The 26,358-nt window shown below is 51.0% G+C and overlaps 1 protein-coding gene and 1 long non-coding RNA gene across 3 annotated transcripts in view; one reads left to right on the forward strand and one right to left on the reverse strand.

The window, feature by feature from the left end:
• The window catches only part of NOL4L (nucleolar protein 4 like), a 128,340-nt gene that overhangs the window by 55,849 nt on the left and 46,133 nt on the right, over positions 1-26,358 (forward strand). For both annotated transcript variants that reach the window (XM_045806961.2, XM_087853673.1), the window contains exon 4: positions 8,063-8,172. In XM_045806961.2, the coding sequence (XP_045662917.2) occupies positions 8,063-8,172 (110 nt within the window). The remainder of the gene's footprint in view (positions 1-8,062; positions 8,173-26,358) is intronic.
• Positions 855-5,130, reverse strand: LOC123798517 (uncharacterized). Its single transcript, XR_006781351.2, has 2 exons — positions 4,995-5,130; positions 855-1,019 (listed from the first exon to the last, which is right to left on the reverse strand). It is a non-coding gene; the product is annotated as an uncharacterized LOC123798517 (long non-coding RNA).

Raw genomic sequence — 26,358 nt, forward strand, 5'->3', positions numbered from 1 at the left:
TCCAGAGGCCAGTGTGGGTCCATGTCCGGAGAGCCTCATTTTTGTTGTTTTTTTTTTTAATTGTAAAAAAAATGTCAAGTTTCACTGAAAAACCAATGGTACATTCCTACTGCCCTTCAAGACTCTCTTCTCCCACCCATGTTCCTGATGGAAACGATCACCTCGTCCTCTTCCCTAAGCTCCTTAATTCTTGCCGCCCAGGCCTCGCCCTGAGCAGGGTCCTCCTGATCTGGTCGCACTGCCCTGTCTGCGAGATCTGCGGATACAGGAGCACCCCTCTTGCCACTTCACCTTTTTATCCTAGAGCCCCTACCAGCAGTAGGTCCTCCCTAAGTGGTTTGTTCCCTCCCTGCAGACATCCAGGAAATCTGTGGGGATTACTTAGAATTTAAATGCCCGGACCACTCGTGACCGGCTGAAGTGGGTCCCTTGGACTGATGTCCATGCTCTCCAGCTCTGCCCTGCCCACTGAGATGCAGCAAGGACCCCCCACTTCAGACCCCTCACTACCTCAGCCTGAACGTTCCCAGAGGCCTCCAGTGAGTCTGGGGCCCATCTTTCCGCGGGCGGCTTTGGCACTGCAAGGTGGGCCGGTGCATTTGGCTGGTACGGTTATAGCTGTGCCGTGAGAAATGGTGCCCAGGTGGGCAATTCGTCAGGACTTCTAGGCTGCTCCTGGACATCAGGCCTGTGAAGGTTGCTGAAGTCAGTGGGTGTTTTGCCTGAGAATGGGAACGGACTGAGGATGGAGGGCAAGACGTGCACTCAGGTGGTACGCCCGTGGCATCCACCGTTTCTGGGGAAGGAAAAATCAACAACAGGGCTCAAGTAGATGACAACAAAGAAATTGGAGCCTAGGTGTCAAATTGGTTTTGTTTTTTTTTCCTCCTCATTTGGTGGTCTCTGATGCTTGTGAGTGACTCTGACACTGGCTGACTGGCCACATCCAGAAGTCTTCCTGTCCATGGGGTCATTAGGCCTCGGCTGCTTCGTTGGGTACGTTGGGTGGCTTCTAAGGCCTGTGGGACAGGAACAAGTGTGGCTCATAACTCATAAGTGCTGGGTTCCTGGTTTAAGACCAGAGCCCCCAAGGCCATACGGACTGGGTTTGAATCCCAGCTCTGCCCCTCGGCAGCTGTGTGTCCTAAACAAGTGATTTCATCTCTCTGAGCCTCAGTTCCCACATCTGTGGAGTGGAGTTCTTCAGTGGTACCTATCTCAGGGGGCCAACAAGGTTGGAGAGTTCATCCCGGCCCTGGCCCTGGCCCTGGCCCTGGGCTAGCGGGCTAGCGTGCAGGAGGAGGGAGCTGGGGCTGTTCCCTCAGAGGCCTGCCCTGGGTGAGCGGCTGCAGCCCTGGGCCCTGACGGTATTGGGTACCTGCAAAGAGGCCAGGAGGGCTTTCCCTGCTGTACCCCCACCCTGTCAGGGTCTGGGTCCCAGGGGTATGTTCCCTGCTGGTGGCTGCCTGTCCCTTCCTGTTCTGGCCTAACCGTTTCCATAGCAACTGGCGGAGTCAGACACCGAAGCGCTAGCCTAGAGCAACAGAGGCAGGCCCAGAGGGGGCGCGTTTGTGGGCCGCTCTGGGGTGTCTGCAGGCTCCCTCTAGTCTGCTCCCGTGCTCTTGCCGCTTCTCACCTCCCCCACTCCCCAGTGAAGGCAGCGAGGTCTCAGGGCTGCAGCTCCACTCCTCGTCATCCGTGGGCTTTGGCGTGGCCTGGCGATGCTGAGCACAGCAGCAGCCTGTTTCTTCTCCAGGCTGCCCCCACCATGCCCCTACCCCCGGGGAGGAGGAGGGAGGAGGAGGATGGGAGGGAGGTGGAGAAGGAGGGAGGGGGGAGAGAGAGAGAGAGAGAATGCGAGCACTCACGCCAGGAGGGAGCCGCCTAGAATATCAACCAGCTCTGTGGGCTCTGCTGCTGGAGCCTCCCTTTCCAGGGCTTTGCTCCAGGCAGGACAGAGCGCAGGCAGCGCAAAGCTGCGTGGGACCCGTCCTTGCTGGTCGGCAGGCAGAGTGCTACTTCTCGGTCCCCAGGACAGCAGGGAGTAGGAGACAGTGTGGCCCCCTGGCAAAGTACGGGCAGGGGTCCAGCAGGCCTGGGTGTGGTGCCTGCTGGCTGCTGAGTGTCCCGTGGCAGGCTGGGGACCTCTCTGCTCATAATGGCGTCTGTGATCCTATGAGGGGTCTGTCCCAGCTTGCCGTTGAGGAAATGAGGCACCGACGAGTGTCCTGGTGAAATTGTTGTCCAAGCTCTACCAGAAGGCAGGAGGACTTATTTTATCGTCAGCAAAATGGGAGGGATGCCTGTCTCTTGGAGTTGAATTAAAGGAGCCCGTTCTGGAAGGCACCCCGTGCGGCAGGCACGGGGGAAACATCAGCCTGTTGCCCCCTACCCTCTGTCGCCGTGCCACAGGGTCCAGACACAAGAATGCCAGTGTTCAGGGGGCTCCGCAGGGAGACACCGATCAGTCACCCCATCTAGGTGAGCACCCAGGGTATACAGCCATGCTGGGCAAAAGGGAAGGGCTTGGTTTCTGGAAGGTGCTGGTGGAGAGCCTCGGAGTCTAAAAGGCTCCCCTGTCTGCTTAATGGCCAGAGGCATTAGCTGCCTGGACTCCCCTCGCCAGCTGGCAGGGTGTCCCTTTCCCTACCCCAGCTAAGAGCCTGCAGATCTGATGTCCTCCCGCCATGCTGGCCTCTCAGGATGTGGCCATACTGCTTGCTCTTTCCTAGGGACCCCTGCCATGCCAGCCCTCCCCTTTCCCTCTCCTGCCCCAGGCCCCAGACTCGGGCCTGTGTTCCTGTCCCAGGAAGGTGGGGCAGAAGGGGGACAGGGAACAGGATGGAGACTTCTCGAGGAGCTGTTGGGAAAATGCCTGGCTTCCTGGCCTCGTGTTAAAAAGAAAGAAAGGAAGCAAAGCAGCCTTCCCTGCTCAGCAGTTTGTCCCGGGCAGAGCGCGGGGGCCTGGACGGTCCCGTGCCCTCCCCCAGCGCCAGGAGCACAAACAAAGGAGGCTGCTCAAGATCAGGAAGTCCAAGGATGGGAAATTCCAGGGCCTCCCGGCTCCACGCTCCTTTTCCACCACCCCTGACTGAGTCCAGGCGCAGAGGGGACAGAGTGCGAACCGGCTGTGCCCTCAGACCAGCCCCAGCTTCTGGGGAAGGGGCCTCTGCAGGCACGCTCTGGTTTCCTTGGAGGTGACAAAATATAATGTGCACGGCCGCAAACTAGGGGTTAGCAGTGGGCAACCCGGTTATCTACTGCAGGGGCCCTTCCTCAGAGACTGAGTCGTCCACTCAGGTGGTGATTCCTTTGCAACCAGGCCCAGGCTCCTCTGTCTGGTTCCAACCCCGCTCTGTGCCTGGCCCCTCCAGAATCTGCTTTCCTGTCCTCCCCCAGGTGACCCCATTCCAGCTGGTTCCTTTGCCCCTGCAGTCTTTCGTACGCTGGCCTGGTTGCTGGCCTGGCCCAGTTTTCGTACTCACTTGCTCTGCGACACGGGGAGGGTGCTTCATCTGTAAAATGGGGGTAAGAATACTGCCACCCACCTCCTGGAGCAGGAGGGTCTGCGTGGAACTCCTAAGGAGTGCTGAGTAGCTGTCAGCTAAGTGATTGAATGCTGTTCGGATCCTCTCTCCACAAAGCCATCTTGAGCTACTCCAGAGCCCTCCGAGCTCTTCCATCCCCGAGCTCTAATGGACTGGCCATCAGTCCCACCCTGCTGAGTGCAGGGCTACAGGGTCCTCCACCTTCCCCGCCCCGAATGTACACAAAGCAGCGCCCCTTAAATACTTGCTGGCCTGCTGATTCATGTCCCTGGGAAAGAGGTTTTCCATCACCCTCTGAGCCAGCCCCAGGCCTCGGGTCTCTGTTTCCACATCTGAACACCACCACAGGCTGGCTGGTCTCGTGGCTCCTCTGGGCCCTCCCGATGCACACGTCCTTCAACATCCAGCCCCGCCTGGGAGACTCACCCCTGGCACTGGAAGCCACGGGTGTCTTTGGACTGAGTTCTTCCATTCTGTGGGTGAAAGCTCAGGAGAGCTGCCCCCACGTGCTCCACCTGGAGGAGCGAGGCCCACTCTCTCCTCCGAAACTTGCCTTGAAGGAACCACACCATTGGAGCCCAGCTGTGGAGGCCGGCACTGGGCTTGGCCTGGGTCAAGACTCTACCTCCTTGATTATTTTGAACGCCCGTCAAACCAGGCCTAGCTCTTGGGCAGGTTTCAGTTTTCCTTGGCAAAGAGTGTTGAGACATTTCTTTGAGAGGTTCCTCTGCCTCTCTCACCAGCAACCTGCTGGATCATGGCGGCCCTGTGACCCTTGTGAACGCCTGCCTCACCAGTGGTGTCAGGTTATATTTGGGGGCTGAGGCGTGGCCGCTCTGTGTGTTGACCACAGCCAGGGCTGGCCTGTCTCAGCAGAGCCCAGGGAAGCCACTGCTAACCGCTTCATGTGTCCCCCTTAGCTTATGCCCATCCTGGCACATGTCTCACCTGTGAGCACATGACCCCACAGAGCTCCCAAGGGCCCCTGCTCCTCACCTCTTGCCTATCAAGCGGATCCTCTTGATGGGAGCCACTTATCACCTCCAGAACTGCGGGGCTTCTGACTGCCCCCAACCCTGCCTGCCTTTCTCCTCACCACAGTCCCACCGCCAGCTCCCTGGCCCCTTCCCTCACCTGGAATGCCCCCCCACCCGCCGTGATCCTGCCTCCCCACCAGAGCTCACTTCTGGAGGCCCAGGGGCGAGCATTTCACTGCACTTGGATCTCTGACGGATGTGTGTGTGTGTGTGTGTGTGTGTGTGTGTGTGTGTGTGTGTGCGCGCCTGCCTCCTCTTGTTGAGCTGTCACAGCTCGCCTCTGGGCGCGGGAGGTGGTTTCTGAGCTGTGACCACGCTGGGGAGGGAACAGGCCAAGGAAGACCCCTCCTCCTTCCTCCTGAGAGGGCCATCCCAGCCATTGCTTTTTCCCCCCTAAACCACACTGTACCTGGCTCTGTTAAAGATGCCTTCTCATAGACAGTCATGGCATTTTAGAGGCCAGGAGTGTCCACCAGTAAAAAGAACAGAGTGGCCGGCCTCCGTGGATGACCAAACACGGAGAGTTGCCATGACACTCAGTGAGGTCTTCCTTTGCGGCTCTGACCAGCAGTCCTTAGGGCAAGGGTGGCCCTGCTCCCCACTTGTCACCAGACGGCCATGTCTTTGAGGAAATGAAACGGAAATGGCAGAATTCTCTGTCTGAAGACCCAGGATCTGAAAACAGGAACCATGGCTCTTTTGAGTGACACCATCTCCATGCGGTTGCTCAAATGTCTGCCTCACATGTGCTTCCTACCCCGTCGATCTGGCGGGGGAGGCTGGTCCCGACATGCCCCTGGGTGTCAGGAGGTCAAGTCTGGGTCGAGGGTGTGGCGGCAAGAGGACCCAAGGGCACGGAAGCCGATTTTAGTCCCCTCACAGCGCCAGGCGTCTGTGCGAAGGCACCGATGTGCAGCCCGACCAGGACCCTCTGCCACAGAACCAAGAAGGAATCTCTATTAAAAAAAAAAAAAAAGTTCAGCCCATTTTAAGCCAGTTTCTGAGATATGAGTGACATTTAGTTGTTCCTCGAAGAAAAAAAACCTTCCTTAAAGGACACAAAAACTCTGAGTGTGACAACACGGCTTTAAAAAGCAAAACATAGTTCTGTATTTTCATAAAACTTGATAAGAAATGTTATTCAAGCTGTGTCGTCCCCAGAAATATAGCACCTCAAAAGGACCCTCTAGTCCCCCAGACCCGGCTGTTTTATCCGTATCAAGCAGGGACTCCCTTGTCCCCTTTAGGTAGCTTCACCCCCTTGTTTGCAGGGGCTTTTTTTCCTTTGTTGTAAAATATTTATAACATAAAATTTGTCATTTTAATAATTTTTAAGTGCACGTTATTTATATTCACACCATTGGGCAACCATCACCACTGTGTTTCCCAAACGTTTTCACCACCCCAAACAGAAACCATGTAACCATGAGGCAGTAACTTCCCATTCCCAAGCCCCAGTCCCTAATAACCTCTGTTCGACTTTCTGTCTCAGCGAGTGTGCCTGTTGTAGATATTCCGTCTAAGTGGAATCATACAGCATTTGCCCTTTTGCGTCTGGATTCTTTCACTCAGCATAGTGTTTCCAAGGTTGCAGGGACCTTCCTGGCCTGGCCTCTGGCTCCTCCACCGTGGCCCCGGCACCCACTTGCCCTTCCGCCCATCTCTCCAGCACGGCGGAGATGGTGGAGGGCAGGCTTTGGCCAGGCCAGAAGTCGCTCCTGCTTCTCCTCCTCCTTGCAATGCTCAAATCCCAGCCCTTGAACAGAACTAGGCACCAGGGGGAGCTTTGGGCCAAAAGCCTGGAGTCTTGAAGGCAGGAAGTGGAGGCCAGAGAACAGGTAACCAAGACTATTCCCCAGGCAGAGGGTGAAGCAGGGTCAAGTGACTCACTGACCAAATGAGGCCCCGCTTAGGGTGACAGGCCCCAGCAGGTGACTCCAGGGTTTCAAGATTGGTCATCTGAGGCATCCGAAGGCATCGGAAGAGGAAGGTGGACTGGGGAGAGGGGTGATAGGCTCCCTTTTAATCATGCTCTCCATCTGCCTTGATTTATTCCTGTGCCATTTAGTCTGCCCGGTGTGGCACCCACGGTGGCAGCGAAGGTACAGAACACGATGCCTGGGTAGTGTGCGCTGCCGCGGCCTTTGCAGAAAGAAGCTTAGCCCGAGGTTCGAAGAGTCACGGGACAGTCCTACCCTTTGACCCATGAATTCATTTTTTGGAATCTTCTAGAAAGGACACAATCAGGGGCGCCTGGGCGGCTCAGTCGGTTAAGTGTCTGACTCTTGGTTTCAGCTCAGGTCATGATCTTGGGGTCATGAGATCGAGTCCCGCATCAGGCTCTGCACTCAATGCAGAATCTGCTTGAGATTCTCCCTCCCTCACCCTCTTCCCCTCCTGCTGCTCACCTGTGCGCCCGTGCTCTAAATAAATACATAAATACATACATAAATAAAATCTTTACAAAGGACACGGTCGGAAACACATACCAATATTCATGCATGAAGATGTTCCCTCTAGTATTATTTATAATAGCCCCCAATAGGAAACAACCTAAGCAGCCAATCTTAAGTGAATGACTTAAATTATAAAATAGTGCACATCTATAAAAATGCTATTTGCAGAAGAAAACAAGATTTTTGATAGTGGGGGAAATGACTATGACGATGTCAGGCAAAAAAAAAAAATTTTTTTTTAAGCGGACTACATAATTTCCTGTATGCATTTTAATATCAAGCACATAAGGAAGAGAAATCACAGGGAAGAAAAAACAAACAGAAGCATATGCCAAGCTGCTTGGTGCCGTTATTGGGTTTTGTTTCCTTTTTATTCTTTACATCTTTCCCCACCTTGCAAATGCTCCACGAAAGGAACACGCCTTACTTTGATCTTCAGGACGAGAAAGCAACACAGGGGAGCACCAGGCCTCCTCCTCACGTGACGAAGGAGGAACCAGAATCTGGGAGGCGGGTATACCTGTGAGCCATATGGTACCTGCCCATGCTTTTGGGGGGACACCATGCGGGTGGGAGATGGGGTCAGGTGGCGGCGGCGTGCGTGCACCAGAAAGCTGGCTCAGACCGGGGTTGGGAGCATAAATGCCTTCGAGGGCCTGGCAAGTATCGTACTCACGTGAAAACGTGCATAGGAAATGGTGGGGACTGTGGCACCACGGAGAGCTCAAGCCCCACAAGCTGCAGTGGTCGTTGGCCACGTGGCACCATGGGCCCTGGATGACCAGAACTTCCATTTCTCAAAGCAGCCAGACATTCTTTTTAAGCTGTGAACTCCTACTAAACACTGGCACCCAGCTGCAAGCTTTCCCGGGGCCTTTGGTCCACGTCCACAGATGTGAGCTCTGGCCTGTTCCTCCCTCCTCCTGGGCTCCATGTTCCCTGTGTGGGTGACAGGGCGTGGTGCCTGCCAGGGGGCCCTGGGCACAGACTGAAAGTGGCTTCCTTTTGTTCTTTCCGCCAGAAAGCGAACCTCCCTCTCCCCTGGTGTCCGGGATTATCGATTACAACATGCCCCTTACCTCCACGTACCTGAAGCAGATGAAGCTGCGGGTGATGAACTCCCAGGAACAGGTAAGGCGGCGCCTCCCCCTCCCTGCCTGGAGGCGTCCTAACCGCCTGTGTGTGGCTGGTTCTTTCCAAGATGTGGGGCCACAGCGTGTGTAAACACACCGGAAATCAAAGAGGCCCTTATCTGGTGATCTGGGCCTTGCCATCCAGGCCGAGGGGAGGGAAAGAATGTGTTCCTAGTTAGGGGGTCTGCTGGGCAGACCGCCCTGCCAGGTCTTCAGTGAAACCCAGGAACCTCATGCTCCACAGAACTTTCTCAAGGGCATGGGTGACGGAGGGGGTGTGCATGACCTTGGCTCTCGGTGGTTCTCTCTCGGCTCTGCCTTTTGTCTGCAATGTCGCTCGCCTCCTTTCCCCAGGGAGGTGAGAGAGGGGCCCGGGCTGCTTGCCTGTGGCCTCTGTCACTCTGGGGGCCCAGACAGGCCAGAAGGATGGGCCTTGGAGGGTGGCCCGTGTGAGATAAGGCCCTGGGGCCCCCTGGCTGTCCAAGACTCGGCAGCTGTAGATTGCCAAACGCTGTCAGGCACCATGGAAACAGGCTATGAAAAGAAAACCACTCTTGCCTGCCTCCCCACACAGTCCACCTTCTAGCCCTTTGCAAAGCAAGTAGCCTGACTGTCCTTCGATGAAGGACTAGGTGAATGCCACCCCCTCCCTCCACCACCGCCTAAAACCAGGGTCCTAATTTCTCACCTCCGGCTCCAAATTTTCTCATCTGTTCTGACCTATGAACCTACCATATCTTTGAGGCCTACCTAGGGGAATGGGTCTTTCCTCCCCCTCCCCCAGCTGAAAGTCTGACTTCCAGCCCTGGGTGCATGCTGTCCCACATACTGCTGGTCTCCTTGACAACCCGAGCATGCGTATGCAGAGTGGGTGCTGGCGCCACAGCCAGCTCCGAGGTGATGTAACAGGACGTGTTCAGGTAGCATCTGGGGCTGTGGCACCCAGTTCGAGGATTTGAGCTGACTGGCTTGAGCATGCCACGTGCTGCCCTCCCCTAAGGGAGAGGGGATAGCGTGTCCTCCCATCCCCATGCCCCAGACCCTAAGGGTTGAAGGAAGTAAGCTTCGTTCTGGGTGGTAGAGTTGTTTGTGTCTCTGCGTCTCGTACATCTCACCTGAGGTGGTCTGTTCTGTGATGGTTGTGTCCCTATGAAACATCGCGTGATCAAAAATAACGTCAGTGGGGAAAATGGTGCAGGGGTTTCTAACTCACAACGGCAGAAGTGTTTCTGCGCAGGAATGTCAGTAATCAGGGTGGTGCTTTTGTTACTAGTTGTAAAATCCAAACACCGCTGTGCAGGGTCAGCATGACTCCCGTTCAAGAGTAACTTCTTTTCCTATAACTGTCCACACTGTCATGAGCACCTGGCTTCTCACACTTTCTTATCACCGTTCTCATCTGTCACCGTGAAGTGCAGCGCCACTCGAACAGCTGGTAGTACAGCCTCACGGCTCTTTCTTTCCTACAGAATGGTGCCAGATCCAGATCGGCACGGGAACCAGTAGTAGTCAGAGTCGCCCATGTTGTGATCCCTCGTTACTGGATCCCGTTGTAGTTTGTCTCTTGTTATACAAACTCTTACTGTCTGTGGGGAATTAAAACTATCAGTTAGGTATATTGGCAAGGGTTCAATCATTCAGCAAATATTTATGGAGCCCTACTCCATGAGCCAGGCTCTAGGGATGAGCAAGTCTTAAGGAACTACTGTTACTAGTTCTTCTTATGATTTAGGGGAAACAGACACTAATGAAAAACAATCACATACCAATGCCCAGCTCAGAGCAGGTAGCAATAAACAGATGGGGGAAAGATGAGTCAGTCATCACAGTGCAGCTGTGACGAGTGCCATGCGTTAGGACACGTGGTGCTGTGAGTACTCTTGGATGGTCATGAGGGTTGAGTCAAAGCAGGGCTTTGCCTCAGAAAGGGATGGATGAGCTGTACTGGAGGTCTGAAGGGAAGAGCTCCAGGCTAAGGAAACAGCTTGTGCAAAGGCCCTGTGGCTTGAGGGAGGACAGCACCCATGAGAATCTGAGAGACTGATATGGCTGGTGCAGAGACTGTGAGGTGTTCTGTTGCTGAAGACAAAGGAGAGAAGACACACGTGTTGGGCAAAGAAGCACTCAATGGGTATCTGTGAATGAACCCAAGTTCATGAAACAAGATGGATGAACTACCCCGGTGAGGTTTGGGCTACTCACAGAGGAAAGGCAGATTGTGGGAAGGTGTTTTTCCCCAAGGCACTCTGAGAGTCCAGCTGGGGCTGACATTGAGAGCGGGTGTCTCAGAGTCAACTGTGTCTTCCTCGCCTTCATTCATAGTTTCCCAGGTAGGGGTCCTTGGACAGTATCCGATGTTCTCCCTTGTGCTGCAGGAGATCAAAGGTGCAGACCTTCCTTGCACACACCGGGCAGGAGAAACAACATTGCACTCCAGCACTTGCCACATAGCCCCGAGTCTCTCAGGCAGTCCTGTTCTATGGCCGGGCACATGGTGAGACTCGCAATCCCAGTGCTCATCAGATTATTTATCTGCAGGAGCAAGGAAGGGCTGAGGACCCAGAAGTCGCTGATTCTTCAGCTTGCGTTGGAATGAAAAATACATATATTTGAATTGGTAGCTTCTCTCCTGTAGGGAAGCCAGAGCTGGGCTTCCCTTGGGGTCAGTGAGTGGCCTGCTGTACAGACGCAGCCAGGGGCCCCGGCTCTGCCACTGTCAAATCCCATGTGCTGACAAGGCTCTGAAAGTGGCTTCGTTCCCTGAAGCATCCCTCTGACCCCAAAATGCTGACGGAGGACACCTACCGTGTTTGCAAGTCACTCACGCAGGCCGTAAGGAAAAGAAACCCAATTGTAAAGGAACAGGAGCTGGGATAAGTGATATTTTATTAATGCCAAACAAAGCTCGACATCTAAAAACTCTGGGTGAGAAAAATCCCGATAATTCGCTTTTTCCAGGATGAGATATCCAGGAGACAAATAGTGAGGCAAATAGAACGATTTCCCCTCGCTTTGCTTGGAGCAGACAATGAACAGGTGGTGGGGTTTCCGAGTGAACTTGACAGAACCACGTTACTTGTTGTCCAGTTGTGTCAAATTAATATGTGGGGAAATGGGCCTTTCTCCACAGAGGTTATTAGGTAAAACGAAAATCTAATAATAGTCACACAAAGAAAAAAGGTTCTTCTTGAGGGCTGATTCAATGCAGCAAATACGTATGGTGTCCTCAATGTGTAAGACACTGGAGGGTGGGGGTGTCAGACGCCAGCCTCCCAGGGCTTCCGCCCGAAGACATAGAGCCCAGAAGCTATCATCGCAGTGGCCACAAGGAGCTGAACGTAGGGGAGTGTAGTCTGATACACTCTTTTTTCCCCCTTACTTGGGAAAATTCTTTTTTTTTTTTTTTTTTAAAGATTTTGTTTATTTATTCATTCGACAGAGATAGAGACAGGCAGCGAGAGAGGGAACACAAGCAGGGGGAGTGGGAGAGGAAGAAGCAGGCTCATACCGGAAGAGCCTGATGTGGGGCTCGATCCCATAACGCTAGGATCACGCCCTGAGCCGAAGGCAGACGCTTAACCGCTGTGCCACCCAGGTGCCCCTACTTGGGAAAATTCTTATAAAGACATAAAACGGAAATCACATTTAGTTGTACCGAGGAACGTATGAGGAATACATTTTCTTGGGGGCAGGAAGACTTCATGAGACATGGACTGTCTTGGAGAATGCTCTGTAGTGTTCCCTGATGAGGCCACAGAGGAGGGGGGGCGCGCTTACAGGGCCAGAGGCAGCCGCCAGTGTCACCTACAGCGGCTGAGTTGGCCAATCCCCTTGTAGGGCTGTGTGCAAGACACGCCAAAGAGGAGCGCTAAGGTCTCCTCCACACGGCACTGGTTTTCTTTTCTGCGTAACTTGGTTTTCTTTCATTCTTCTTTTAATTACACAGGTAACACCTGGCCACAGTAGCCAAAAGCAAAAGCATGGTGATAAAAATTGCCGTCATCCCACCACTCAGGTCACTGTGAATATTTTGGGGTCCAGCCTTCCAGACTATTTTTTTTTAAGATTTTATTTATTTATTTGACAGAGACAGTGAGAGAGGGAACACAAGCAAGGGGAGTGGAAGAGGGAGAAGCAGGCTTCCCGCCCAGCAGGGAGCCCAATGCGGGGCTCAATCCCAGGACCCTGGGATCATGACCTGAGCCGAAGGCAGATGCCTAACGGCTGAGCCACCCAGGAGGTGCCCCCAGACTATTGAATAGAAAGAGGATTATCTTCTACAAACAACCTGCTTTGCTTTTCCAGTGTTGATTTTCCATATTATCAGAGCCTCTTTACCCTCTGGGCCTAGATCTTTCTACCTACCAAATAAGCTGGTTTTATAATTTTCCTGTCAATGCACTCACTCCTTCCCCCATAGCTACCCACCCATCCACCCACTCATCCACCTACCCATCCATCCATCCACCCATACACCCACCCACTCACCCATCCATCCACCCACCCATCCACCCATTCACCCATCCATCCATCCACCCACCCATCCACCTACCCACCCATCCACCCATTCACCCATCCACCCACACACCCACCCATCCACCCATCCATCCATCCATCCATCCACCCACGCACCCACCCATTCACCCATCCATCCATCCACCCACCCATCCACCTACCCACCCATCCACCTACCTACCCATCCACCCATTCACCCATCCACCCATGCACCCACCCATCCACCCATCCATCCATCCACCCACGCACCCACCCATTCACCCATCCATCCATCCACCCACCCACCCATCCACCCATCCATCCACCCACGCACCCACCCATTCACCCATCCATCTATCCACCCACCCATCCACCCACCCACCCATCCACCCATCCATCCATCCACCCACGCACCCACCCATCCACCCATCCATCCATCCACCCACCCATCCACCTACTCAACCATCCACCCACCCACCCACCCATCCATCCACCCACCCATCCACCCATACACCCATTCACCCATCCATCTGTCCATTCTTCCATCCATCCATCCATCCATCCATCCATCCATCCATCCATCCTTCTATCCATTGCTCACTGTAGCCAGGCATGGTTGCAGGTGCTAAGGATATAGTGGTGAACAGAAGCGAGTCTATGCCCTGCAGGCTCTCACAGTTCAGTAAGAGAGACAAGGAAAACCAAAATCGACACTCTGGGGTCTTAGAGGAGGTACAGAGGAAGGACAAGGGAGTGAGCTGGGTGGGTGCTGTTGCAGGCATTGGGTTATTATTAATTAGGCAACTGTTCTGGGACACCTGGGTGCCTCAGTTGGTTAAGTGTCCAAAAACTCTTGGTTTTGGCTCAGGTCATGATCTCAGGGTCGTGGGATCGAGCCCTGCGTTGGGCTCTGCACTGGGAGTAGAGCCTGCTTAAGATTCTCTCTCTGCCTTCTGCCTCTCCCCCCTTTCCCTCTCGAAAAGGGAAGGAAGGAAGGAAGGAAGGAAGGAAGGAAGGAAGGAAGGAAGGAGGGAGGGAGGGAGGGAGGGAGGGAGGGAGGGAGGGAGGGAAGGAAGGAAGGAAGGAAGGAGGAAGGAGAGAGAGAAAAAGAGAAAGAAATAAATTAATTTTTAAAAAATTAGCCACCTGTTCTGTGTGGAGCACTTCACACCCTTTACCCCTTGCCCTCACAGCTCTGCAGGGTCCCATTATTATCCTCATTTTGCAGGTCTCATAGCTGTGGCTCAGAAAGGTTCAGCACTTGCTCAAGGTCACACAACTACTGACATGAATGAAACTCAGATCTCTTCCATCCCCGAACCTGTGCACCTGCCAAGGCCCCAAGCCCTGCTTCTCTGCACACTTACTGAACAAGGATGTGCTGATGAGAATCTGACGCAGATGTGCCGCCCGTGGGGTTGGTGGAGGGAAGGTGTCCTTGGCAGAGATGCTGACAGAGCACATCAAGGGTTTTGTTTGGCCTGGGAACTGGGATCTGCCTTAAATATACGAAGCTTAAGGAAATACTGCAAGAGGAATCTGGCAGGGGACTGGGGCTGGGAGGGAGGTCACCCCTGCCTTGCGAATGCTCAGCGATCTGCCGGGGTTCACATAAAACTTGATGTGCATATTATGGGTGAGGTTATCCTGATCTTTCCTGAGATCCCCATGTTTGAACCAAGACCCTAATGTAGAAATCCTATCCAGATCCGGAAGGAGAGAGACAAATTATCTGTATTCCTTCCCCTGACACATACTTCCATTTTATAGATATGGAGGCTGAGACCCCCGGATCAGCTCTTTTTTGGCTCCCACACCCCCTCGATTCCTTTGCTCTGTCCAGAGTGGGAAGGCTGTCAGCACCTTCTTCAGCCTCCCCTTTCTCCAGTTCCTGAAGCAGCACTAATGTCCTGCTAATGGTTTTAATGGTTCTCCCAGCAGCGCGTGAAGTGGTACCGCTCCATTGTTTGAGCCCCAGTGACCGAGGCTTTTACTTGTCTCCATTAACCTCTGCCTCCCTCTCCACTGCCTCTCTCCCGGCCCAGAGTTTTCCTTGGGTCCTACCGGGTAGGAGAGGAGGGGGAGGATTCCCCTTCTCCTCTCCACAGCACACACGTGGGGCCTGCAAGGTCCACAGCCCCTGCCCGGGGCCGCTGGGGTCTCCAGAGCTCGGGCCCCCCTGCTCCTCGCAGCCAGCCAGTGTGGAGCAGCCCTTTCTTAGCCGGGATGCCAGCGCACCCGCCACACAAAGACCCTAGAGGCGGGCTGCCAGTACCAGTTCCAGTGCCTACCAGCTGTGTGACTTGGGGCAGATTGCTTCACCCTCTGTGCTTTATTACTTGGGAGTAATAATAATACTCCGAACTCACAGCGTTGTGCCAAGAGTTAAATGATACAAAACAGGCTCAGAACTTAGCACCGTGCCCGGCATGTTAGAAGCACGGGGAGTCTCAGTGACCTGTACTGCCGTCAGCGTCCAGCAGACGTAGTAGTGACCTTGTACCAGAGACCAGGGCCGTACAGATGAATAAGCATATAACTGTTCTCAAGGAGCTTTTCTTAGTAGATGGGACAGCAGCCACGGACTGTGACCCAGACAGAGAACAGAGGCCAGAAAGGGCCAGGAACCTGCCGGGTGGTTCAGGGGACGTTCGCTTATTTTAAATGAGATTTGGGGGGCGCCCGGGTGGCTCAGTCGGTTTGGCATCTGCCTTCGACTCGGTTCATGATCCCAGGGTCCTGGGGTCCAGCCCCACATCGGGCTCCTTGCTCGGTGGAGACTCTGCTTCTCCCTCTCCCTCTGCCTGCCGCTCCCCTTGTTTGTGCTCTCTCTCTCTCTCTGTCAAATAAACAAATAAAATCGTTAAAGAAAATGAGATTTGGGCTCTCATTGTAACCCCCCTGGGCAAAGAGGGCCCAGGTGAGGGAAGTTGAGAGGTGACGGCTCTAGGAGACCTGAGCTGGTGAAGGCTGGAGCCAGTTTCGGGGAAAGGAGGAAGAAGAAGAAAGACGGAGAGGAGGAGGCGCAGAGCATGGGCCTACTTGCAGTGAGGCTGCATGAGAGCCCCTTCCTCAGCCAGCACTGGGGAGCTGGGCAAGGATTTGGGCAGGAAATGAACACAATCCAAGTGTAGAACTTTCTCAGGTTCCAATCTCTGTAAGTGTAGGAGGAAATAAGCCCATTCCAAAAAGCTCTCCACATTCGCTTTTTTAAAAAATTGTGATAAAACATTTGTAACTTAAAATTTGCCATTTTAACCATTTTTTTAAGTTTATTTATATTTTTTAGTAATCTCTATACTCAACATGGGGCTCAAACTCACAACCCTGAGATCAAGAGTCGTGTGTTTATCAGACTGAGCCAGCCAGGTGCCCTGCCGTTTTAATCATCTTTTTAAAAAGATCTTATTTATTTGTTTGAGAGAGAGAGAAAGAGAGAGCAAGCATGCACATGAGCAGAGGGAGGGGCAGAGGGAAAGGGATAAGCAGGCTTCCAGCTGAGCAGGGCAGCCCACATGGGGGTCGATCCCAGGACCTGAGCTGAAGGCAGATGCTTAACCAACTGAGCCACCCAGGCGCCCCCATTTTAACCGTTTTAAAGTAGACCATTCAGTGCATTAAGTACATTCACAGTGTTGAGCAGCCATCACCACTGTCTCCAAAATTTCTTCATCACCCCAGAGAAACTCTGCAACCCTTAAGCAGTAACTCCCATTCTCTCCTCTCCGGCCCCCGGTAACCACTGTTTTACTTTGTGTCTCTATAAACTTGACTATCTAGGTACCCCTATAAGTGGCATCACATATCTGTCCCTCTGTGTCTGGCTCATTCACTTAGCATAATGTGTCCAAGGTCTGTTCATGTCGTAGCAGGTGTCAGAACTTCATTCCTTTTTATGGCTCAGGAATATGCCATCACTTGCTAGACCACATTTTATTTATCCCTTCACCCACCGATGGACATTCGGGTTGTTTCCACTGTTTGGCTAACTGCATTCATTTTTTAATCTTTTGGACCAGGCTGCAGAACAGGGAAGAATTAAAGCAGGACTCTGTTCCTTTTCTCTCTAAGTCCTTGCCCTTCTTTGTGGCTTTCTTTTCTCATGAACACTCTCAGCCTCAGAAGGACCCCAAGAAATGGGTAGACCCAGAGAAGAAGTGAGAGCCTGTCACTTAACCTAAACAGTGCCTGACTCACAGGTGTCTTACCTGTGGAGAACCCATGAGCACTGACTCTGACACCCAGATTTAAGAGCTTGATAACAATAATGATCTCAGGCACCTGGCTGGCTCCGTCCAAGTAGCGTGTGACTTTTGATTTTGGGGTTGTGAGTTCGAGCCCCATGTTGGCTGTAGAGATTACTTAAAAAAATAAAATATTTAAAAACAAAACGATAATGGTCTCCTCCTTCCCCTTCCTCAGGCTGCACTGCAGCTCAGGCAAGATGTGAGCTCAGAGGAGAAATAGCAGAAAGCAAATGTTTCCGTGTCCCCTGTTGTGGCTCAGTGTACATAACCTTTGATGGTCTATTAAGGAAGCAGAGGTTCTGATGTATTTCTTTAAAATTAAACAGGTAATCTCCATGGAATAGAAATAGACTTTAGAACTTTTAAACCCCTAGAAAAAAATAAAAGAAAGAAAACCTGATCAATGCAGCAAGAGTAATTAAATGAGGGAATAAAAGAGGAAGCAACCAAAGGAGATATAATAAATAGAAAACATAAATAAGCTAACAGGAACAAGACCAAATGCCAGTAAATCACAGTAAATGTAAATGGGTTAAATTCCACTGCAAAGAATAAAAAAGCCTCCGATGGGTTTTTTTAATAGCAAAATCCATTTGGTATTTACAAAAGACATTTTTTTAATGACACAAAAACAAAGACAAAAAGAAGAAAAAGAGAAGGCAGTGCTGCTACTATCAAACAAGTAAATGTTCAAGGCAAAAAAGCACTAAATGGGGCAAAGTGAGACATTTTATGTTGATCAAAGGCAGTTTCCCAGTAAGATTTCAGAGCCTCTTGACCTTGGATGTCTGCCCTTGGGGGAGGTTGAGGAGGTGGTTGGTGCTGTGGAACAAAAGTAGCACCTTCAGGTTTCACCATGAGAGGAAGCACCCTTCTTCCACAGCCCCATCATCAGTCTCTTCACCTTTTGCAATTTGTGCTACTGTGTTGCTGTAGCCACTTCTCTAGACCAGTATCTTCAGACTTTGAGCACCTCTGTTTTTGCTCTCGGAAATGTGCATGGAGTAGTATATGGAGTGGACCCTGTGGAACTTGTGAGAGTGGGGGCCAGCTGCCTTGGTTACCTGGAGTTTAGTCCTTCTCCTCTCCCCACTGGGTACATCCATCAACGCCTGCTGGGACCACTTTCTCAGTTCCCAGCCTCCTTCTTTTCTCCCAACTCCTGGCCTTCCTGGTTTCCTTCTCTTGTTCCCTCTCTTGCCTCCCACCTCTCAGACACCCTCAGCAGGCCTCTAGGACCAGCCCACTGTTACTTGTTATGTAGTTGAACTGAGGGGGCACAGCTTGCCTCCACGAGAGCCCGAAAAGGACCTGAAATGGCTCTGGCTCCATTTTCAAGATCTGAGAAGCTATGGCCCAAACCTTTTTCTGTCTCAGTAAATCCCTGGCACCGGGGAAGGTTTGTGCTTCAGCGGGAAAAACAAAAAGCAGCTAAGATACTGATCTTGACCAAGGCTTCTGTTTGGATTTTTCCAGGCAGAGAATGATCCTTGGAACATTTCTGCTGTGAGATGATGTGCAGGTGGGCCAGTTGCTCTCAGATTCTGCCCTGTGCCCCTCAGACCCTCCCCCATAACTCCAGGGTGATTCACGCTCAGAAACAGCATCTCACGTGGCCATTTATCTTTTTGTTGTTGTTGTTGATTTGTCTTCATTTTTATTTTTATCAATAAAATCCATGTTTTAAAAATCATATAGAAAAACAGCAGCTCCTGCCCTGGCCTCCCCACTTTAATTTCTTTTTTCCAGAGACAGCCTTTTATCTTTTAGCTCTCTCTTCTGGTTTTACCTTTTATTTCTAAATAACATATGCTTATGCTGCTGGTTCTTGATTTTGAAATTTGGGCTGTTTTGGTTGATGTTGTTTAATTTCTTGCTGTAGGAGATAAGTATTTAGACTAATACACCCTTGAATAAATACATGTAGTATTTCCCCTTCCTCCATCCCTCAATATTATCCATACCTCTCTCTTTGGATAAATCACTTCATTATCTGTATTATTACAACTGTGCATATATTATTCATAGCTGAGCCAGTTAGCATACTGTGATTGCGTTTCCTTTCTTTTGATTCTCCAGAGTTAGCCATAGCCTCTTTTCCCCCCAAACTTAGCCCTTTATCTTTTGATCTTGCATATGATGTGTGTTTTGTCACTTTTATTTTTATGTGCTCGAATTTATCTTTTTTATCTTTTTTTTTTAAAGATTTTATTTATTTATTTGACAGAGATAGCTAGCCAGTGAGAGAGGGAACACAAGCAGGGGGAGTGGGAGAGGAAGAAGCAGGCTCCTAGCAGAGAAGCCTGATGTGGGGCTCGATCCCAGAACGCCAAGATCACGCCCTGAGCCGAAGGCAGACGCTTAACGACTGTGCCCCTATCTTTTTTATCTTTAATGGCTTCTACGTTTGAGTCTTTACAAAGCTGAATGATTCCACTCTAACTCCATGTTCTCTTTTAGTACTTTCATTTTTTAAAAAAGATGTATTTATTTGAGAGAGGGAGTGCAAGAGCAAATTGGGGGGAAGGGGCAGAGGGAGAGGGAGAAAGAGAATTTTAAGCAGGCTCCCCAATGAGCATGGAGCCTGATGCAGGGCTCGATCTCATGACCCTGAGATCATTATCTGAGCCGAAATCAAGAGTCGGATGCTTAACTAACTGAGCCACCCACGCACCCCAGTGTTTTCATTTTTTTTAATAGACTACTTTTTAGAAAAGTTTTAGATTTACAGAAAAATCGAGAAGAGAGTACAGAATTCCCACATAACCCACCCACCCCCACACACAGGTTCCCATATTATTAACATCTTACGTAGTTGTGATACATTTGTTATAACTAATGAACGAATACTGACACATTATTGTTAACTGAAGTCCGTAGTTTATTTAGATTTCCTTAGTTTTTACCTAATTTCCTTTTTTCTGTTCCACGATCCTATTGGGGATGTCACATTACATCTTGCTGTCATGTCTCCTCAAGCTCCTTTCGTCTGTGACAGTTCCTTGGCTTTTACCTGTTTTTGATGACCTTGACAGTTCTGAAACATACCGGTCAAGTATCTTGTAGAATTCTGGAGTTTGTCTGATATTTTTCTTTTTCTTTCTTTCTTTTTATTTTTTTAACGATTTTATTTATTTATTTTGAGAGACAGAGAGAGAGCGCACGAGTGAGGGGGAGGGGCAGAGAGAGAGGGAGAAGGAGACTCCCCACTGGGCAGGGAGCCTGACGATGCAGGGCTCAATCCCAGGACCCTGGGATCATGACCCGATCCGAAGGCAGACACTTAACCAACTGAGCCACGCAGGCACCCCTTTTCTTTCTTTCTTTTTTCTTTCTTTCTTTCTTTCTTTCTTTCTTTCTTTCTTTCTTTCATGATTGATTTGAATTTCCCTCATTTGTCTTTTTCTTCTTAAGATTTATTTATTTTTGGGGTACCTGGGTGACTCGGTTGGTTGAGCACCTGCCTTTGGCTCAGGTCATGATCTCGGTGTCCTGGGATCAAACCCTGAGTCCGGCTCCCTCTCCCTCTGCCCCTCTCTCTCTCTCTCTCTCTCTCAAATAAATAAAAAAATCTTTAAAAAAAGTAAAAGATTTAATTTATTTGAGAAAGAGCTGGGTGGGGAGGGACAGAGGGAGAAAGAGTCCTAAGCAGACTCTGCACTGAGCGCAGAGCCCGATACAGGCTCCATCTCACAACCTGAGCCCAAAGCAAGAATCGGCGTTTACCCCATTGCACCACCCAGGTGCCCCTTGTCTGATATTTTTCTCAATATAAGACTGGAGTTATGGGTTTTTAAGAAGCCCCCAGACATAGAGTGCCATCCTTGCCACGTCATGTCGATATGATTCATGACTGTTGGCATTGGCCTTGGTCACACCTGGCTGAGATGATTGTCAGGTTTCAGACCTGTAAAGCTGCCCGCCCCCCATAGCGTACACTCTGGCAGGAAGTTGCTCTGTGCAGCCCACACCTAAGGAGTGGGGGTTATAATTTCCCTACTTGAGGACAAGGTTTCTACGTATATTATTTGGAATTCTTTTGCATGGGAGATTTGCCTCTCTTCCCTCATTTATAAATTTATTTAATCATTCTATAATTTATTTATATGGCTATTTATTTTACACTTTGGGTTATAATACAATACTACTTTATTTCTTTTGATGCTGAGACTGTTCCAGCTTTGGCCACAGGGAGCTCTTTCAGTTGGTTCCTGTGGTCTTTTGACATACCCCGATTGAGGGGTTTTGGGGTTTGTTTTTTCTAGGATTTCATTTTGTGTTGTTTGGTTTTAGTGTTTCTTTACTTTCTGCCACTATAAGATGCTCCAGGCTCATCTTGTATATTTCCTGCCCTAATGCTAGAATCAGCCACATCTCAAAGGAGCTCTGACGCCTTTTATTGAAGAATCACGTTAAAAACCACGATCTGGGTGGTAGGTGTGCTTATTGCGACTGGGGTGTCCTTCCTTTTAGACCCTTTAAGCTGAAAAAGCCAAAAATAAGCACGTTTTTATTTTTCAATTAATCTCTGATCTGTTTGGAGCTTATCCTGGTGCACTCTGAGGTGTGGATCCTGCTTTACCCTCTGTGTCAGCATCGTTTACTAAAGAATCTATTTTCTCCCCCATTGATTTGCAATGCCACCTTTATAATTTACTAAATTTCCATCTGGAACAGAATCTACTTCTCTCCAGTTCTTTGGCCTCTTTGTCTAGTCATATACCAGCCCCAAACTGTTTTAAGTGGTAAGACTAATATGTCTTAATATCTAGTAGGAATGGTTCTCTTCCTTGTTGTCCTTTTCAAAGTTATCGTGGCTTGAAAAGAAAGTTGTTTGAAAGAAAATTGTTGAATTTTCAAAATTTTTGCATCTCCTTCTGGTGGGGTAAAGATAACATAGAGGCACTGATTTTTTTTTTTAATATTTATTTATTTGACAGAGAGAGAGACAGCGAGAGAGGGAACACAAGCAGGGGGAGTGGGAGAGGAAGCAGGCTCCCATCAGAGGAGCCTGATGTGGGGCTCGATCCCAGAACGATGGGATCACGCCCTGAGCCGAAGGCAGACGCCCAATGACTGAGCCACCCAGGCGCCCCATCATAGAGGCACTGTTGATCTGACCATGCAAATATAAGTCAACACACTTTTACTGCAGGCCTTCCTGTTCACCAAAAGACACAAGGGTAGACTGTGAACCGGGAGCATCACGATCCCAGGGTTAGAACCTGGGGGTACAATGACAGCCCAGCATTCCCGTCCTCCTGGAGATGGTGTTGAGCAAAATACGGCATTTCTACATGTTAGAGGGACAGTTTTCTTGGAAATCTCTCTTTGAGAGGACAAAGTAGGGAGTGAAAACCCACTGTCAAACGTCTTTTTAAATTAAATTAAATTTAATTTTGTTCTGTTTTGTTTTAAGTAAGCTCTACGCCCAATGTGGAACTTGAACTCACGGCCCCAAGATTACGAGTTGCATGCTCTACTGACTGAGCCAGCCAGGCACCCCTAAACATTGTTGTTATAGGGCATTATTTTAGGGACCAATACACCTTATTGAGAATGCCCAGGTACTTTCTGGAAACTTGCTGCAGTTTCCAGAAATGAGCATAATGGCTATTTTGCTAGGACAGCCTGGGTTGAGAAAGATCTGCGTCTCTTCTTTCTTCCTGCTTCCCTGAAGCTGTGTGGGGGAAAAAAGCAGAAAACAACCAGCATCCTGTCTCAAAAGCCGGTTGTCTGATGAAACCAGGAGATACCCCGAACCTATACAGCTCATTGTCCCCATCAGTTCTGAGAGGTTCCGTCCCCTTCCAGGCTGCTGACGTCTCCCCCCGTACATGTGAGGATGCCGACCTGGCCTTTCAACCTCATTATCCAGGAAAAACAATGCACACAGTGCCCGTAATTTACTAGTGCAGGCAGAAGAGCTGCTGGTTCCACGAGCAGACTCCTGCGTGCAGGGCTAGGCCTGGGGATGCTTTATCTGGGTCAAGGGAAAAGCCAGGGGCAAGGTCAGGAGCTGCTTACCTGGGCTTCCATAAACGGGAGGCGGCAGCTCTGTCTTCTCCGGGCTCCAGCTGTAAACCTCCCCGGGGAGGCACCCCGGGTCGCTGACTCCTGCTCTGTCTTTAAGGACAAGAGAGATCCCTCAGGAAAGGAGGTGTCTCTCCTGGGCTGGGCCAGGAAGGAGCAACTCAGAACATCCAGATGGTCACTGAACCGGCAGCTGACCTTGCCACCCCCCCTACCCTGGGCCCAGCCTGACCGAGTCCCAGAGGGGCCCTGTCTTGTGACTAAGTCCTGTTGGGTTATTGTTGTTGCTGCTGTTTTTAACGACTACACTCCTAACTCCAGTTCTCAGAGTACCTCTTCATCTAGATCAAGTGGAGTATATGGGGCAGAGTGCTTTCTCCAGCCCTCCCTGTTTTTTGCCACATTTTTGTGAGGGCAAGACCCTTAGTGGCTTTGTCTAGCCTTCCGCCAAAGTCCCTGAAATACAGGTCTCTGGGCCCTGTGAGGCCGAGCCTTGGTGGGCCGTGGCTTTCCCATAGGTTCTTGACCCACCCCGACTCTTGCCACCCTTATGGCTCCTTCTCACGTGGGGTGTAGCTGGGTCCCGGCACCCCGGCAAAGAGCTGCTGGAGGAGATCTGAGCCCACTCGGGGGGCCAGGCCTCCGTAGCCAGACCTGGGGGATACAGGAGGGCCGCAGACGCTTCGCAGCTGATGTCTGGAGATCAATTAGAGATAATGGCTTTGGGTGGACGCAAAGAAGCATGGCCAAGATTTTCCTGGTTATGATCGTGTTTACCTCATTAGCAGCCTTTTTTTTTTTTTTTTTTTTTGAGGGTGGGATGGTACAGTGTTGCACCGTGAATTTGTGCTGGCTGCTTTGTTTCACTCAGGGTGACCAGGCGTGGCCCCCGGGCTGCCGGTAGCTCCCCCACCTCCACTCAGAGGAGACAGAGGCCCATGGCTTCTGCTCACAGCCCACCAGACCCTCGCCCTCCCTGTGACCCTGTGTTTGTATAGTTTAAAAAAATTTTTTTTCTTCCTTCCTTCATTAAATAATCATTGAAGTTCCTACCATGTTCGGGACACTGTTCTGAGCGTGGAAGATACCGCAGTGAAAGAGACAGATAAGGAGCCTACTCTTGGGGAGCTCACAGGCTGTAGCGATGAGAAACAAGTCAATAAGAAAAAATATGCAAAAGTGAGAAGTTTGGGACAGGGAATTAAACTAGGGACGTTGATAGACTGCACCTCTGGGTGAGAAGGCCTCTCTGAAGAGGTGGCAATCCAAGCCCAGACCTGAATGATAAGAAGGAGCCAGGCCTGTGGCAGTGAAGGAGAAAAGGCCTTGTAGGTGGAGGAGACAGCCAGTGCAAAGGCCCTGGGGAGGCACAGCAAGGGGGCCAGGACAGAGGGAGTAAGGCAGAGACATGCTTGTGATAAGCTTGAGCAGTCTGTGGAAGACAGCTCTCCCGGGGCCTGCCACATGGATTCAGAGTTTGTTGTGTGCGGTGTGAGACTTCATGCTGCATTTTCCTCTGCCAGAGGAGAGCAGGGGCTTAACTGGGGTGACAGTGAGCAGAGACGAGCCCAAGAGAGGGTCCAGGGACTCTGGTTCTAGGTGTGGCCCTGCCCTTGAACAGCTATCTAACTTTCACTTCTCTATGCTGCAGCTTCCCTGTTACTGAAACAGCAGGTTTTGGCCAGACTTCAGCGGTTTCCAAAGTTTGCTTTTTGACAGAGGAACCCCTTTCTTCAAGGAAATTCTTCTGGGGAGGAAGCCCAGCATATCAAGGGTCAGCAGTAGGCAGGCATGTCGCTGGCAAAGCTGGCACAGGGACCCAGAGCTCTGCCCACCTTCCCCTCCTATACTGAGACAGCACTCCCTCCACCCTTTCATAGGACCCAATAACAGGGCCTGGATAGCCCTGAGTTTGGGGCTGGGGTGCTAAAGACAGGCAGAAGGGCTCAGCCTGGCATGACCACAAGCAGCCTGGCCTCAGGCCAGCACTCCTCTCTTTCCTGTAGTTTCCTCCTCCGTAGAAATGAGTAACAGAGCCCATGCCTTGCTATCCCCATGGTTGTTCGAAGGCGTGGATGTTTGGAAATGGCTCTAAGTGCCTCAAGAGAAAAATAGCGTAGAAACAGAAGATACTTTTTAACTGGTGCCCTGCCGTGGCTCAGGAAGAGTCCAGGCACAACTGTGCAGTAGCCTTGGCACCTTTCCTCCTGCAGAGTTCGTAGGGAAGGGACATACGTGCTTGTCTTCTCCCAGGCACCACTCACAGACACAGCCCCCTTCCTTAGTCTTTTTAAGGAGTTGACATTCTAGAGCAAAGACCGTGCAAGAGGGGGGTCCTTGCTGTCCAGTCCGTCCACCTCCTCACTCGGGAATCCCATGAGTCATTCAGGGATGCTTTTGACTACAAGAGCAAAAACTCAGCTGACTGTATAGCCAAACGAAGTTTTGTTACTTCTGAAATGAGGGGTGGAGGAGCCATTGTTGGTGTTAATGTCTGCAGTGCTGTTGATGCCTCTGTGATGTTGCTGACCTTTTCCTCATGTTGGCAGGTTGGCTGCTATTGCTGCAACCATCTTGTCCACATTCAAGGTGAGAGGAAGATGGGAAGGGGTAGTGTAAGCTCAAGCCAGTAAAGCAAAAGCTTTCCCAGAAAATTGCCAGTAGACTTTTGACATCGCATTGGCCAGTGTCACATGGCTACCCCCAGCTGCAAGGGAGGTTGAGAAAGAAAGAATTTTGCTTTCCCACCCCCTCTAGTTGAGAAAGGGAAGGGAGAAATGTTGGGTCTGGGTAGCAGGTAAATTAGTCCGAAGTATCTCCCATGGTGCCATCAACTGAGCTTGACGGTGCCTTTGGGTGTTAAGATGCCAAAGGACTGGGCAGGAGAAAAGAGTAATAGGGAAGGAAACAGAGGAGGGAGGAAGGAGGAGAAAAGAGAGGAAGGAGGAGGAGAAGGAACGGTTGTTAAAGGCCTTCTGTGTGCCAGGTGCCCCACATGTCTGGGGAAACTGTGGCTCCGTCTCAGAGAGCCGAGATAACTCATCCAGAGTCATGGAGCTAGTGTAAGAGAGAGCCCTGTTCCCTCTGACATTACTGCTGTTAACTTCCCAAGGGAGGAGGAGGGAGGAGAGAAAGGAAAAAGGTGATAGTGAGCATAGGAACAGGCCAAGGCCCCCAGGGGCACCAGCACCATCCACTTCGTCAGGGCAGGCCCCGGTCTCCTTAGCTCAGCACCACAGTCCTGGCACCTGGGGGTGGGACCCAGCACACAGTAGGCGCTTAGTAAAGGTTTGTTGGCTCATGTCAGTGTTATGAACTACTTATCTTTCACACTGTCATCGACATTATGATAACTAGGGTTCATGCCAAGTGTTCTGGTCTGGGCGCCAGTCACGCCCCCTTGCAGGCGG

Source organism: Ursus americanus, chromosome 22 (assembly GCF_024610735.1).
Source record: "Ursus americanus isolate L20-20 chromosome 22, mUrsAme1.1.p, whole genome shotgun sequence".
NCBI lineage: Eukaryota > Metazoa > Chordata > Mammalia > Carnivora > Ursidae > Ursus > Ursus americanus.